The following is a 14,370-nucleotide window of genomic DNA, read 5'->3' on the forward strand; positions in this document are numbered from 1 at the left end:
ATACACAATGTATGTGTATTACACTGGAGAGGGACCTCCGGTGTAACACGGGAGAGGTAGCTACTTGCTGGAATATTATTATTCTTAAGTAGAATGAATAAGATTTTGGCTCATTCTAGACTCCCCCACTTCTGTCCCCCAGGTGCTCTGAGCTATTTGTTGGGTGGAGAATGTTAAACATTTAAAAGTGTAAAGCCTGAAAGACGACTCAGGAAACAAAAAAGCAAGTTTCCAGCAGACTAGATTCTCTGCTCCTCCCCACCTCCCCCCAAAAAAAGAAGCATATATTACTAGTGAAAACATCTCAAGGTTTAGAAAACAAAAAACGAGTTTTAGAATTTTAATTTTGATAGTAAATAGAAAAAATGCATTCCAGTTGAATAAAGGGGGTTTTTAAACAACAGAACAGCAAGGCCAACATCATGAACCTAACATCCATCTAGAAATTAGCCTTAATCAAAACACTGCTAAAGAAATCATAAAATGGTTTGCTTCGTTCACAACACTAAGATACAAACAGAATATAACTGAGAAAACGGTAGCAATACTAGCATAAAAAGAACCAACAGACCTAAATCAACAATGGCATTTCAGTGCAGTCAGAGACTAACCTTTACCATGTAGTTACTTGCTCAAGCAAGAATTGTACAGCAGTCTTTCCAGACATGGCATGCAACAAGTAATAGAGGCTGGGACTCTCTCATTCACTAGTCAGATTTCCAGAAGTGCTGGCTACCTTAATGTTAAACCTTAAGAGGAGATGTCTTTCAAGTTTCTTGCAAGGTTTATTTTACATCCTCTCCTGACTCTCTGCTTCACCATAGTTCATATTTTTGTAAGGATGTCTCTTTTTTTATCTGGCCAGTATAAGCTTTCACCCCAAGCCCACCACCAACTCAGCTCTTCCTGTTCCCACCTCCCAAAATCTGCAAAATGCACAGCTGCATCAGTGCACAACTTCTAGCAGGCAGAAAAGGATAGCTCTGCTCTTGAAGATGTTTGCTTACTATGCAAATATGCTCTCTCCTCTACCACCCGCTGTGATCTTGCATGATCTACATGTGCATGGCTACATGGTGAAAACAAGGAAATGGAACAGCAATGACATTCTCTACCATTCTTTAAGCTTCCTGAGGATCAAGTGAAAATCACTCTGCATTCAGAGTCCTTGTACATTCCCCTTGACAAGCATTCCCAAGAGCATGCAATGGGAGCAAGTTAACTTTTTTAGCATACCACAACATCATATAGCAACAAGCAAATTAATGCTTCTGCATACACAGTACCTGAGAAAGAATAGCTTCTCCTCCACTGTCTCCGTAAGTGAGATGAACAATAACTGTATCTTTATCAGCATTATTTAATCGACTCAATGTCTTCACTTTGCTGGTACCTTTCTTCATCACTTCCTCAAAAATATAGCCACTGACCAAAAGATTTAACTTAATTTCAGTGCTGTCCATTTTAGAGACCACTAATTCATGAACAGTCTTCTTCAGTTTGTTTTTTCTCTTTATTTGTATGCCATCAAATGTAAAAGACGAAGAAAACCCTAGAATTTTTCCACCTTTAGATAAAAACTTCATAAATTGTTTGTGGTTCTCCTCAGAAATAGGCTCCTCTGTGGCGATGATCAACAGCAGTGAATTATCAATCCATGGAGCTTTCAGAACTTGTTCCTCATGCAGCTGGTAGATGGCGTACCTGTCTGCATCAATACAGTCTTGAAGGATTGATTTTACCTGCTCAAATTCCACTTTTGCAGTTTCAGAGCCAAGATAAATCAATATATTAGGGGGCTTTCCAGCAAGGTTTACTCTCTTTATTCTTCTTGCTAGACAGTCATCATTCTTCTCCTCCAGTTTGCTATTGCAATCATCAGAAAGTTCTGGAATGTTTTCTGCAGAGGCAAATCTGACTGATTCAATAGTACTGTTTTCAAGTTGCAAGCATTCATGACAGCTGGAAAGATGCAAGTGATGATGTTCTCCAGCACCTGTCTCTTTGTCAGATAGACTGTTGGATTCATCTTCATGCTCACTTTCTTTCTCTAGCTTGGATTTTTCCTCTTCACCTCGTCCTGCAGACTCAGCTACTCCTAATCCTGATTTAACAGTAGTCTGAAAAGTAGCAGCAGGAGTTACTTCATCCATTTGTGTACCGCTTACACTTTGCTCTTTTACAGATTGTGCCACCTGTGCCAACTCCTTCAGAGTAGATTCCTGTAAATGGACAGCTGGAAGAGTTAAAGAACAAGAAAAAGGTGTTACAAAAATTATATTTATAAGAGCTATGATGAATATCACTACCACAGTGGGATTTAGATTTAATTTCAGTACAAATCGTTTATAATAGCAAGAATTTCACTTGTTTGACACACCAAATCCTAACCCACCCCACCCCCCCAAAAACATAATAAATTTGCACTCATAACAAGTAATTTACTCTAATGACTCTTTGTTTCAGGAAAGTCTGACTGAAAGCACAACTCTCGATATTTACAGGGGACATTTAAACAAACTAACATTTATTGTGAGTGCAAAAACATTTGCACAAAAGTAAAACGTGACAGCTACTGTACACAATGCAGATGTGTTCTTAATGGAACAATAGTCTATGGTGGGAAGATGAGGAAGTTCTCATAAATGCATCACCTTGTCAGCTTGCTATTTTGCCTGTCCCTGTGTCCCCAGCAGAGGACAAAATGAAGCAAGGGAAGTACCTTTGGAAAAATACTGGTCTCTTAAGGAGGGCAGGGTGGAAAATTGCTTGCTGCTATTTTGAAATAAACTGTTTTGAAATAAGCTAATAAAGTGATGATATTGGGTAAGATGGAGACATTGAACCATGTCTCTTGCATTGCTGAAGGCTGCAAATAAAAGTCTGGCACAAGTAGAAAGGATTTAAAAAAAAATCTGAACTGCTTTCAGTCTGCAGAAAGGGAGACATAAGTGCCCATAGCCAGACTTGGGGGCTAAGAATCTGAGGGAAAACTAGCAAATAGGAAGGACTGTTAAACCTCCCCTTTTCTCCCCTTGAAAAGGATGGAAATGCAAAGATAAAAAATTTCTGGCAAATACAAGTGAGAAAAGAAAGGCAAAGATGATTATTGTCAGTGTGAAACTTGCAGAGCAAACTAAATAAGAAAGAGGAGAAAAAAAATACTCTTCATGAGGTAATTTTTTTCAGCTGCTCATGAAAAAATTTCAGATCAAAGTCTGCAAAATTTTACTGAATACCTCTCCACTCCCATAAGGGCAAATAAACTTACTATGTTTTTGTTTCTGATTTCTCAAAGAAATTCAGTGAGAAACTTGATTAACAAAATATTCAACTGGCACACAATACACCAGATCCAAGTTCAATCACTTCCTTCGCCTAACAACACTTGCATTCCCTTGAAACTATACCCCCTTTGCCTAGTTTGGAGCAGAAATTTGAAGCAAGATTTTTTCACATCACAGCTACCAGCCTATATGCTATTTCATCAACAGCCTCCATCAGCCTGTTCTCCTGGAGCAGCTCCAGCATGCACACAGTACCTGAAGCAAAATGAGCCAGAAAACATTCTGAAAAGTAAATGACTGGGGCGCTCTCTCAGCTTCCATCTCCTCCTTGCATGAATATTTTTGCAGAACAGCACCAAGAGACAGAGTTTCACATCAGATATATTTGTGAGCATATTCCTACCTTCTTGAACCCTAGCTAGCTGTTCTCAATTTTATCATTCCCTGACTTCTGCCAATGCACTATGATCTACATAAAAAAACCTAACAAAGCAAACAAAACCACCCCACAACCAAACACAAAACCCCAACTCCTTTTTTTTTTTTTTTTTTTGGGGGGGGGGGGGGGCGCGGGGAGGGAAGAGGATTTTTTTGTAGCCCAAATCATTATTTTATTATTCTATGTGACCCACAGTTTTATCAACACAGCTGAGAAGACACAACTAGGCAGGAAGAAATGAGACTGTTGCTGAACAGCAACCAAAAAAGTGTGGCTCTAACCCCTGAGAACTCACTACTCTACCATACCCTACAGACTGCATATTATGGCACTTTTAGAACAGTGCTGGAAAAAGAAGTTCAAATCTCATGCAGCAAAGGGAGGTGAAGCTTGGACTTCCCACAGCCCAGACAACAATTCTATTTAAGAATGGTGTACAAGTGCAACCACGACTACTTCCTTCTCCTCTCTGTGGAATTAGCCATGAACTCCCTCCCTTCCTTAACTGAAACTATTAAACTAATGAGGACACAATGGCTCATCATTTTAATATCATTAAAATGACCCGCTAAAGAAATAAACCATCCACCAAAAATTCAAAATTCAATTAGCAATGACAACACCCTCCTTCCCCTGGTTATCCCTCTCCCTGTTTAGAAAGCATCTGTGAGCTTTTCTCTCAGTGATCTAAGACATTAAGATGCTTAAGTTACTGCAATTGTTCTCAACCTATGTTTAGCTTTGAATACACTTTTATTTCAAATCTGAAAAAGAGAGTACATTTCCCTAATACTTTCTGTATTTTTTTTCAAATAGATTGGTTAATCTAACAGACAAGACTTACAGAAACAATATTTTCTAACTTCACCTTCGTGACATTTATACATTCATGCATTTACAAAAGGTTAAACACCATCTTGGATACTTGGAGATCTCATCATACTAAGTTTAATTATTGGCAGTAGCTTATGAGGCATTAAAGAAAAAAAAGGGGGTTTTATTCCAAAAATCTTTTGATCCATTTTTCTGTTATTTCTGTTGCTGCATTTGTAAGACATTCTGTAAAGAGAGAAACTCACTTAAGAAGTGGTCTAACTTTTCAAAGATCTCTATATTTGACAGTATTCAGTATAAAATACAGTAGTGCTACAGAGTGATCAACTGCCTAGAACGACAACAGGAAGAAAATGTGCCAAAATAAAAGCATGGGGGTTTACGTAGGTATAAAGACTATATGCATAGTCCTAAAAAAAACCCCCATGAAACAAACATGTTCTACCATTAAAAACAATTAATGAAGATACTTACAAACAATCTTGTGTGGCACCATTCCATTATCCATTTGAAGCCTGTCTTCCATGAATGCTATTCCAAGGTTACTGAAATTATCTACACTTGCTTCAGCAATTAATTTATAAGGCTCACCAGGTTTATAGGCCAACGGTAAACAATAGTCTGACCACTTCACAATCTAGAATAAAGCATATGCATGTTTTTCAGTTTGAAAAGGTTACAGAAAAATATCAAAATACCGACAGTATTATGAGCCTGCAAGATGAACTGCACATAAAAACTGCCCTTCCTTCCCAAAGGAGTCTGCTATTAAAAAGCAGCACAACAGAGCCAAAAGAGGGACATTATCAAACCAAAACGGCACAACTGGCAAACCCAAGGACTGGAAGTAATTTTAAAGAAAGTACTTAAAAAAAAAAAAGTGTAGCTACTAGGATTATATAATACTGAATTGGTAGAATCACTTTTAAGACTTGTTTCTGTGATGCCTGATGTGTTTAAAACAACTACTACATTTCATAGTATCATGAGACAACACATCTCACCTAGAGAAGGCTTTCAGTTGACAGTTCCTTTCACACAAAAGAGCACCCTTCATGACAACAAAGGTCAATGTATGAGACTGAACACAACCAAAAGAACCTACTGAGGAAGGGTCGTGTAGCAAGCAATACCTGCTACAAGATCCAGTCCTGAGAGAAGTAAACAAGGCAACATCCACATTAAGTGTTGAAAGCAAATTGGGAGTACAAATACATCTATCCCACAGATCAAGGCTATGAAAGTTTCAAGAAACACACAGAATGGCAGGAGAGCATTAGCACATTCTATAAGTAAAATTCTATTTGTATTTATTTCCAAGACATGGCTTTTAGCACAAATTCTAAAAAGAATGCTGATAAAGACAGCAAAAGTAAACTACTAGGATTTAATAAAAGTACACACTGACTATCAGAAGCATTAACTAAACACGGAAGATTCAAGCTGCTTATCTACGTCAAAAATTCCGTTCTCCAGAAAAGAAGCATTATGAAAGTGACACACTTGGGTTTGTTTTCTTCAAGAAGGTTGGTTAAACCCAAACTACACAGCTGTACCACCTTGGAGAACAAGTTTCAAGTTTAACTATAAAAGCCACAAGGGGAGGAAAAGTGAAAAGAGTTTTGGTTTCCTTCTGAAAGGTGGACACATCAATAAAGACTACAAATCTATCTGCTGACTCATAACTGAAAATGACCCCTTTTAAACCTTATGTTTATAAAACAACAGTACCTAACAAAACAATATTCAGCCAATTGACACACATGGTGATTTAAGAGTCAATTCTGAAAGCAAAAACCGAGTAAGGCACCCATTTTCAGTAAAACTTGTGCAACTGATACCACAACCTTTATCCTTCATAGGATACACAAACCAATTGCTCTCTTTGTGAAGGCATTTTTAGAGACAATGAAGCACCACCTGTTTTGATGACCTAAAAGAAATTAGCCTTTGCCATGTAATATGTTCCAAATACTAGAAGACAAAACGCAATTCCTACATAGTAACTCCAGCACTTTGACACCGTCATCACCAAACCACTTTCATGAAGTTCACCCTTTTATCACTACACGCAATATGTAATACACTGATTAAAGACAGTAAGAAAAAACACTTCTTTTGAATGCACAAAATGAGGGTGAGCTCTTGGATATTTTCCTTGTTCATAATTAGACTATCAGCTAAATTTACCTTTTTATCTACTGCAGTTAAGTGGTTTACATAATATCCAAAAGAATCTATTTCCAGCTTTTGACTTTACAGCATTTCCCAAGGAAACAAGAAGAAAGAAGAAACTCAGATTTCATACAATCTTAATGGTCGCGTCTCCTTTCTAAGTCATTCTCAAAGACAGTCTCTGATTAGTGCAACCCAAATGAGACCGTCCAGTCCATACTCATATTGGTGGCCTTTGGATACCTAACAAGAAAACTGGCTGGGTATCTTCTGATACATCACCTATACTAACCCTTAGTGAACAAACTCTTTCAAAAAGAGAAAAAGATAGCAGTGTGTGGGCAGTGTGTTGGTGTTTACCACAAGGTCAGCTGCATGCTTTAACTTTGGGGTTAAACTCCAACTCTGTAACACAAGAGCAAGTAACAGCTTCAAACCAGCCACACCAGCACACACAGTGGGTGAGAGCCAGCCCTCAAATTCATGACAGAGGTATCACTCGGGTCCTGAACCCCTGGCCATAACAACCACTCACTAGTAAAAGCAACAACAGTGAGTTTCTACTTCCAGGACCTTCTGAAAGATCATCTCCATGACTGTACCACAAAGAAATACCAGCTCCGAAGTTACAGGATATATTTCTGGGCACCCTAGTATTGACCAGTTCTGAAGAAGAACAAAATCTCCTTCTGGAAGATAGCTATACCAGATCCTGATAGATTTGAATCACTGTAGTTGGAGCATCAGTCAGACTTCACCCCACTGTCACTGCGGAAGTCTGTGACCAAGTCAGCCAGAATTGCCCCAACAACTGCCTTGAGTGATGACCTGGACAACACCATCACTTTCCAGATGGAATGTATTCCCAACAGTGTTTAGTCTATTGGTACAACATCCACAGCTGGAATGGAAGTCTCCAGTTGTAGCCATAGGGGGAAAAACTATAAGAGCCTGCTGCTAACTCTTGGCAATTCACGATCGCCAGTGACAAACATGGCAGATACATTTATGATATAGGATACCAGCTTCCTTCTCTATTTTCCTCAGCATATAACTCTGGGCTACTCTCTACGGTGGAGGGTAAGAGACTCACACCATATTTAGATAACCTTTCTTATTCAGAGAACAGGCACAAGCAGGTGACAACCATGCGTCACCTGGAAACCGCAAGGAGGATATATTGATGCTCTTGAGCTTTTTTTCATGGCACCAAGTAAAACATTACACATGCTAACAAGTAAAAAGCAGTTATTGCTGTCTACTGCAAATAAAGCGAATACACAAAAGAACCTCACAAAGTAAGGCTGTTACCAAGACATATGACCTGTAATCCTGCTCATGCAATAATCCATTTGCTACACAACATAACAAAAATCCTCAGAAAATATTTTCAAACAGGCCAAGCTTTCCTCCTCTGACTAGAAATCTTCACAAAAATTCTGTCAGAATACAAAATGGAAGGCCAGCTCTTAGTTAAGAGATGAGAAATTATTTATACTCCTGCTTTCTGTGTTCACATCAGTTTCAACAGAAACCAGTCACAGATCACCGACAGCCTACAAAGAATGGCTCTTCTGTCTAGAAATTATCATAGGTCACAGGAGCAATCTGTTCCTACAGCCCCGTCTATGTCAACAGCTGACTGCCAGAGGTAGCAGAACTAAAAGCACTTCACTAGAAGTGACATGTACACAGAAGAACAATAAACAAAATAAAACAGCAGTCCTTTTCCTCTTTATTTTGGTCTTTTGCCTGGACTATTGCTTTTGAGCTTGACAAATCAAATTAATTATTACGTATAAATAAGAATGCAAACATTTTCCGTTCTAAAGAAAATGCAAACAAAACCAACAAGATTAAAAAACTCCACTGAACAATAAACCCCAAAAGAACAACAAACTAGAGCTTCAACTCAGATGTTTTTGTGGACCTCTCTGCTACAGAAAAAAAAGTAAAGTAAAAAAAAAAAAAAGTCTCCCTTAGCCTTTTGTCTGAGTTGGCCTGGCACTCCCCAGGTGCACTCTGAGACAAGGTAGAGAGCACAGCAGGTATCCTATCTAGCTTATCTCCGAGAAGTAAGGCCCACCTGGATGGATTCCACAGTCTTACATCAAAGGCAATAAAAACACTTACAAACCAGCTAATGTGGCTACTTGCTGTGTGCTCCAAGGAAACATGAGGCCAGTGGAAGCAGGGTCAGAAAACTTCAGCAGAAAAGGTCGCAGAGTTCTCAACAAGCTTTCAGTGCCTCCATTCCTTACACTCTGAGCTTCATGGAGATAATGATTTTGCCTGATACAGCACTTCACCTGGACATCGTTCCTCTAGAGGGCAAAGACTAATACACTCCAAAAGCATGCTCTGTTCTAGAATTGACAGGCCTCCATGGAGGGTGAAGGTACTAAAAATTTGATTGCAGGCACAAATCTAGAATTGTGCCCATTCCCAATCTGTCCTTCTGTTGCTACAGTCAAGTTAGACAAGACTATTTACCAACCGCTCTGCTCTCAATGTTCACTCCAGCAGAGGACTCCTGATCATCTCCCAGAACAAGTGGCCTGGAAAATATATGTTACTCATCCAGGAAAACAGACAGGCCACAAGCACCTGTGTAGATGACAGGTTTCCTTTAACTCCAAAAAGGAGCTTGAAACCTGATGCCAAAAAAGCAAGGATGACAGATGGCCCTTCAGGGTGCTAAGCAGGAGCCATTCAGGAAGACAGTTTATCGACTGTCCCCAGGTGGTAATCCTAGCTTGTGGCATAGCCTGTTTAATGGGAGGGCTCTGTCAATTTTACAGTACCCCAGCGACCAGGCCAGAGGTTTTATTATTGCCTACCCAGTGATATCGTAGCATGCACATCTTTCCATTTCTCCTCTTTCCAGTAGGCAATGAGGTCCATTCTCTCCTCTTCACTATGGAGAGCATACAGTGCACCAACAACTGACTGCCTTAGGAAGGAACTATGACAACCTGTACCACTTAGAAGATTTTTCCTTCCTGCAAGGTAAGTTTATCCTTTGCTTTGGGTTACAACCTTTCACCCCCTTCAGACCTGCATCCACGCTGAGACACCTAGGCAGCAAGCATTCCTTATGCGAGGAAAAAGTTATAAAACCAGCAAAATTTAGGGGAGAGAGAGACATTATCTCAAGTTCACAGTAAGTTTTGATAGGGTCTAGGTACTCTTTTTATGCATAATCTGTTTAGAGATGTTATATATTCAGTAATTCAAGTTTTAGAACATCATCTTTTAAATCCACATCTTTGCACTTTCAATATAGTAGTGGAGAAGGCACTTTTTAGATTTCTAAGTATCTAGGACATTAACATTTTGTAAGTATGCTTGCCATAAGGATTTCAGTACTAGTTTAATTTATATCTTTGGATACCTCAATAACATTTTGCAAGTATTATGCATTAAAAGGCAAACACAATTTATAAAATTCCAGCCAAGAAGTATTGCCATTCCCCCGCTACATTTTATAGAAAAGCAAAGAAATTAAGAGCTTGATTTTGGCCTTACTTCTGCAGACTAACAAAATTACCTAAATGTGTAATACTTTAACTTGTACTTATAAATCACAATGAAAGGAAGCTTCCAAGAGAGACTTGTATTTCAATTACAACTTTTCACAACCACTTGGTTGGAGGCTTGAAGAACTTTTCAGAAATCTTAACATATGCTTGCTCTGTTATATTCTTACTGAGGCATTAGTGTCAGAGACAGGATACTGAGCTAAATGGACTTGTGATCTGCCTTAGTGTGACAGTTTTCAAGCATTTTTTTTTTTATTCAGTATATCTAACCATACATGCCTTATCCAAAGTCATGATGGAATTCTGCAGTTCCCACCCACAGTCAAGAGAAGTGTGCTACTAAAAAAATCTCAATAAAATGTCTATGGGTCTATTTGAAGCATAAAATAGAACTAGAGTATTAACAGTGATTCATTTTAATGAAAACATTACCTTTTCATTCCCAAAAACATTATAAACATACAAAATCTATCTGCCATTGATTTTTTTCCTTCAAGTGTTTTAGGTTTATACCTACCAAATGACCCATCTGTACTACCTTCTACGCAAGAAACAAAGAGAACTACTTACCTCTTTTGAAGAGCCAGGTACTTTCTGCAAATTATCTGTCTGAGCTGAAATGCTTTCTGTCACAAAAGCTATATGTTCTGCTTTAAGTAACTTATCAGGATAAATAAAAGGAGAAATGAGAAGCAGACTCCATCTGTTTAAGTCATCAAGGAACTGAAAGAGACAGGAAAGAAAAATAAGTCTGTATAGTAAGCATCTGATTTAATAATTCATTTTTTAAGTATGCCCAGCCTAAATTCAAATCTGACCCTTCAGCCTTACATGGAGGGTCTCTACCATTTCACACTCCCCATGAGGAAAAAAAAGGGGTAAAGGTCTGAACCATTAAGCAGGAGTACATCAAAAGTAAAACTAAAAGTGACAACCAGCTTTTAAGCCAATTCAGACATCAGCTTTCAGCTTTACAGGAAGAGTGTACAAGTGAGCGGGCCACAAGACCACTATGCCATTGGCACTGTGACTGTTGTGGGCCATTTGCCACTGGTAACATTCCTCATTCAACCCAATCCTCCTCTCCATTTCACACTGCAGTTCACCCTGCCTCTTCCTTTCTTCCCTCTTCTCCCCTGACTACACAAACCCATGGCCCTGCTGTCTCAGTTCTGGTGGTTGAAGGGCACTGTCTGCTACTTGGCAGGGACTGAGAAAGCAGTCACAACACACAACCTGCCTGGTCAGTCACTACAGCCCCTCTAAGAGGATAGTAGTCCAGGTAGCATTCATTCTGGTTGACTAACAGTCCTCCAGGAAACATACAGTCCCACTGCTAAGTCATATACGCTGTCCCTACACCCATGTACCAAAAGACCAACCAACCTGTGAGCCACAAGCGACCCAAGAACTGTATACTACACAGGTCTAGTTTTCAGACCTAATTTACAAAGTTTCAGGACTTCCTTTGTAAAGCCAGTTATACAAAGACTGTTATATTTTGTGGATGTGTACAACCTCAGGACAAATGTTTAAAAAGTGATTTGAAAAATCTTAAAAAAATATTTGAAATAAAAGGAGAGAGTACTTTTTAAAAAATATATATTAAGTCCTCATGCATTTGCACCAAAATTACTCATTCAGTATGTAACTCTAAGTTTAGAGTTAAAGAAATAACTCATTCAAAATAAATTTGTCCATATGGTAGTCTATCCACTTAGCAGACCATTGTACAAACGTTTCCTTCATTAAATTATAAAAACGGTTCCCTCTCTTGTCCTCACAAGTGAGCAAATAAAGCTCAATAGCTGGAATCAGTAGACCAAAGAACAGTTTTAAGAACCCCAGAGCTTCTCAATACATAATGTGATCCCACACCACATTACATCAACTTTTATGTAGATACTGCATTGAACTTAATTTTTCTGCCACATTTTAAAAGTGGCAAACATTGGAAATAGGTATTTTGCTACTACTATACTAGAAACACATGCTTCGCACACCTTCAGTAATTTTATGTGGAAACATAAGAGAATTTCCCTATAGCACACTAAATGTGTACATGACTCCACATCTAAAATGAAACCGCACAATATTAAGTCTATGGGGGCAGGTTGCCAATCGAACCAGCTTTACTGAGCACAGAAGCTGCAAGAGTAAACATTGCTGCCTTCCACCGGAAAGTGAACTGAACTCATGAAGCTTTAATCGAATTGGATGCTTAAGATAATACAAAGATCAAACCAAAAAATTTTACAGGTTACGATTTATGACTTCTTGGTATCTTATCTCAAGGAAGTTACTGATCAGTGTCCAGAGGCAGTTATATCTACTCAGAAAGCAAAGTAGTAGCTCAGCTAGCTTCCTAGAAGCCAAAAAAGTATGCTAGTTAACCTTTTCCTCTTCACAGTGTTCACGGATGATGTAGAGAGCTCCACAGTGATGCTGCCTCTATCTTTAATGCAGCCAGATCAGAGCCCTTATATGCTACACCACCGAGGCGCAGCGTGGCAGGCATCTTCCACAGGGATTGTCAGTCAAATGCAACTTGTAACTTTCAATACAGATTTTTAAGAGACAAATATATTTTGAGTAATAGTGTTTACTTTACCCCAAACTTCAAGCCAAACTACAGTTCCCTAGAGGGCTTCCCAACTCCCAATAATCACAAATAAACTGACAAGCTTATAAAGTCAGTCTGCGTGAATAACATTGCAGACAGAAAAAAATGTGCTTACTGTGCAAGGACCAAGGAGAAGCTATTTCAGAAATGAGCAGAAGTGAGCAAAGAACAGCATAAATTAGTTGAAATCTGATTTACAAAACAACAATCCAGGCCAACTGAGGCAGAACTCCTCTAAATACATGGACAATTATTTGGTTTTGTTTTTAAGAGCTTTATGGAAATCTGAATTAAGTATTTAAGTTTCCTGTGAGAGATTCTGAGATTGTCACCAATCTGCTCATTAGATAGCAAAAAGACTATTTTTGAACAAACTCCATTAGCATTTGTGACCTTATTTTCACTGAACTGAAAACATCCTTTTTACACACTGAATTTATGAAAAGCTTCTCTGCTACTTAAAGAGTAGCACTTAGCCAACAACATGCTTCATAAATACATTTCAGTAACACCCATTTAAGCAAAATGTGTAACAACTGAGATAATTTCCACAAACACATATTAACATCAGCAAAAAGGAGATCAAGAAGATTCTTATCCAAAAGAATTCTGGTATTTAGTGACAAATTTAGACAAATCCAACATTAATTTAAATAATTCAGATGATTGGGGGGGTGGGGGGGGAGAGGAGTTCCACTTCTAAACCTGAAAGGCAGAAGCAAGAGCAAGCTTACTTTCAGTTTTACTTCATGAGTGAAAACTTGTTCAGGCACGGTATTTTTCTGTGCCTGAAAACCACAGCCTACCACAGCCTCAGCCCACCCTCCTCTCTCACTGTCCATTTGCAAAAAAAGTGATTTTCACAGATCTTGGTTTTTTGTGTCATTTTCCATACTTGAAACAACGTTTTGTGTCCGGAGAATCATGTGGTTCTCCATAACCAAAAGCTGAATTCAGACTCCATTACAGATTCAGCTACGTTTTAAATCTCTGACACAAATCTTGAATGCACAAATATGGCAAACATTTTTAGGCTAAAGCCTTGTATGTGCTCAATGTATGTTACTAATATGGAAATACTAACAAGTTCTCCTAAGTGCTCCTATTGCCATAGCTGTACTTACAAAGCTGCACTTCACACACATATAGTAAAAAACACTCCTCAGCCCACTCCCTAAGCCAACAATCTGTAGTAGTGAAGAGAGGTAACTACAACTGCACTAAGATTTTCTACCGAGGCAATCACCTGGGTCTTACCTAAGCCTCACCCTTGACAAGTAGGGCTGTGACAGCCCTGGGAAGCTACAGGAGTTATATTTTCAATCACAAGTCCCTGCCCGCCACTGACAAGCTCGCTGTCACACGCTGACAGAGAAAGCGCAGCCTCAAGCCCCACAGCTGCTGCTCCCCTTTCCCTCCGCGCCCCGACACCTCAACCCACGGCAGCCGCCGGCGCCGCTCCCGCTCCGC

At 39.0% G+C, this 14,370-nt stretch overlaps 1 protein-coding gene across 2 annotated transcripts in view; it reads right to left on the minus strand.

The window, feature by feature from the left end:
• HLCS (holocarboxylase synthetase) overlaps window positions 1-14,370 on the minus strand; it is a 126,659-nt gene that overhangs the window by 111,857 nt on the left and 432 nt on the right. The window contains exons 1-4 of one of the 2 annotated variants that reach the window (XM_075518478.1): window positions 14,158-14,215; window positions 10,848-11,000; window positions 5,035-5,197; window positions 1,287-2,236 (exon numbers count right to left, since the gene is read on the minus strand). In XM_075518478.1, coding sequence (XP_075374593.1) covers window positions 1,287-2,236; window positions 5,035-5,086 — 1,002 coding nt within the window. In that variant the 5' untranslated portion in view covers window positions 5,087-5,197; window positions 10,848-11,000; window positions 14,158-14,215. Of the gene's footprint in view, window positions 1-1,286; window positions 2,237-5,034; window positions 5,198-10,847; window positions 11,001-14,157; window positions 14,216-14,370 lie in introns of those variants that run through there. The other variant, XM_075518477.1, reaches the window with a different exon arrangement.

Source organism: Mycteria americana, chromosome 1, assembly GCF_035582795.1.
Source record: "Mycteria americana isolate JAX WOST 10 ecotype Jacksonville Zoo and Gardens chromosome 1, USCA_MyAme_1.0, whole genome shotgun sequence".
NCBI classification, from domain to species: domain Eukaryota; kingdom Metazoa; phylum Chordata; class Aves; order Ciconiiformes; family Ciconiidae; genus Mycteria; species Mycteria americana.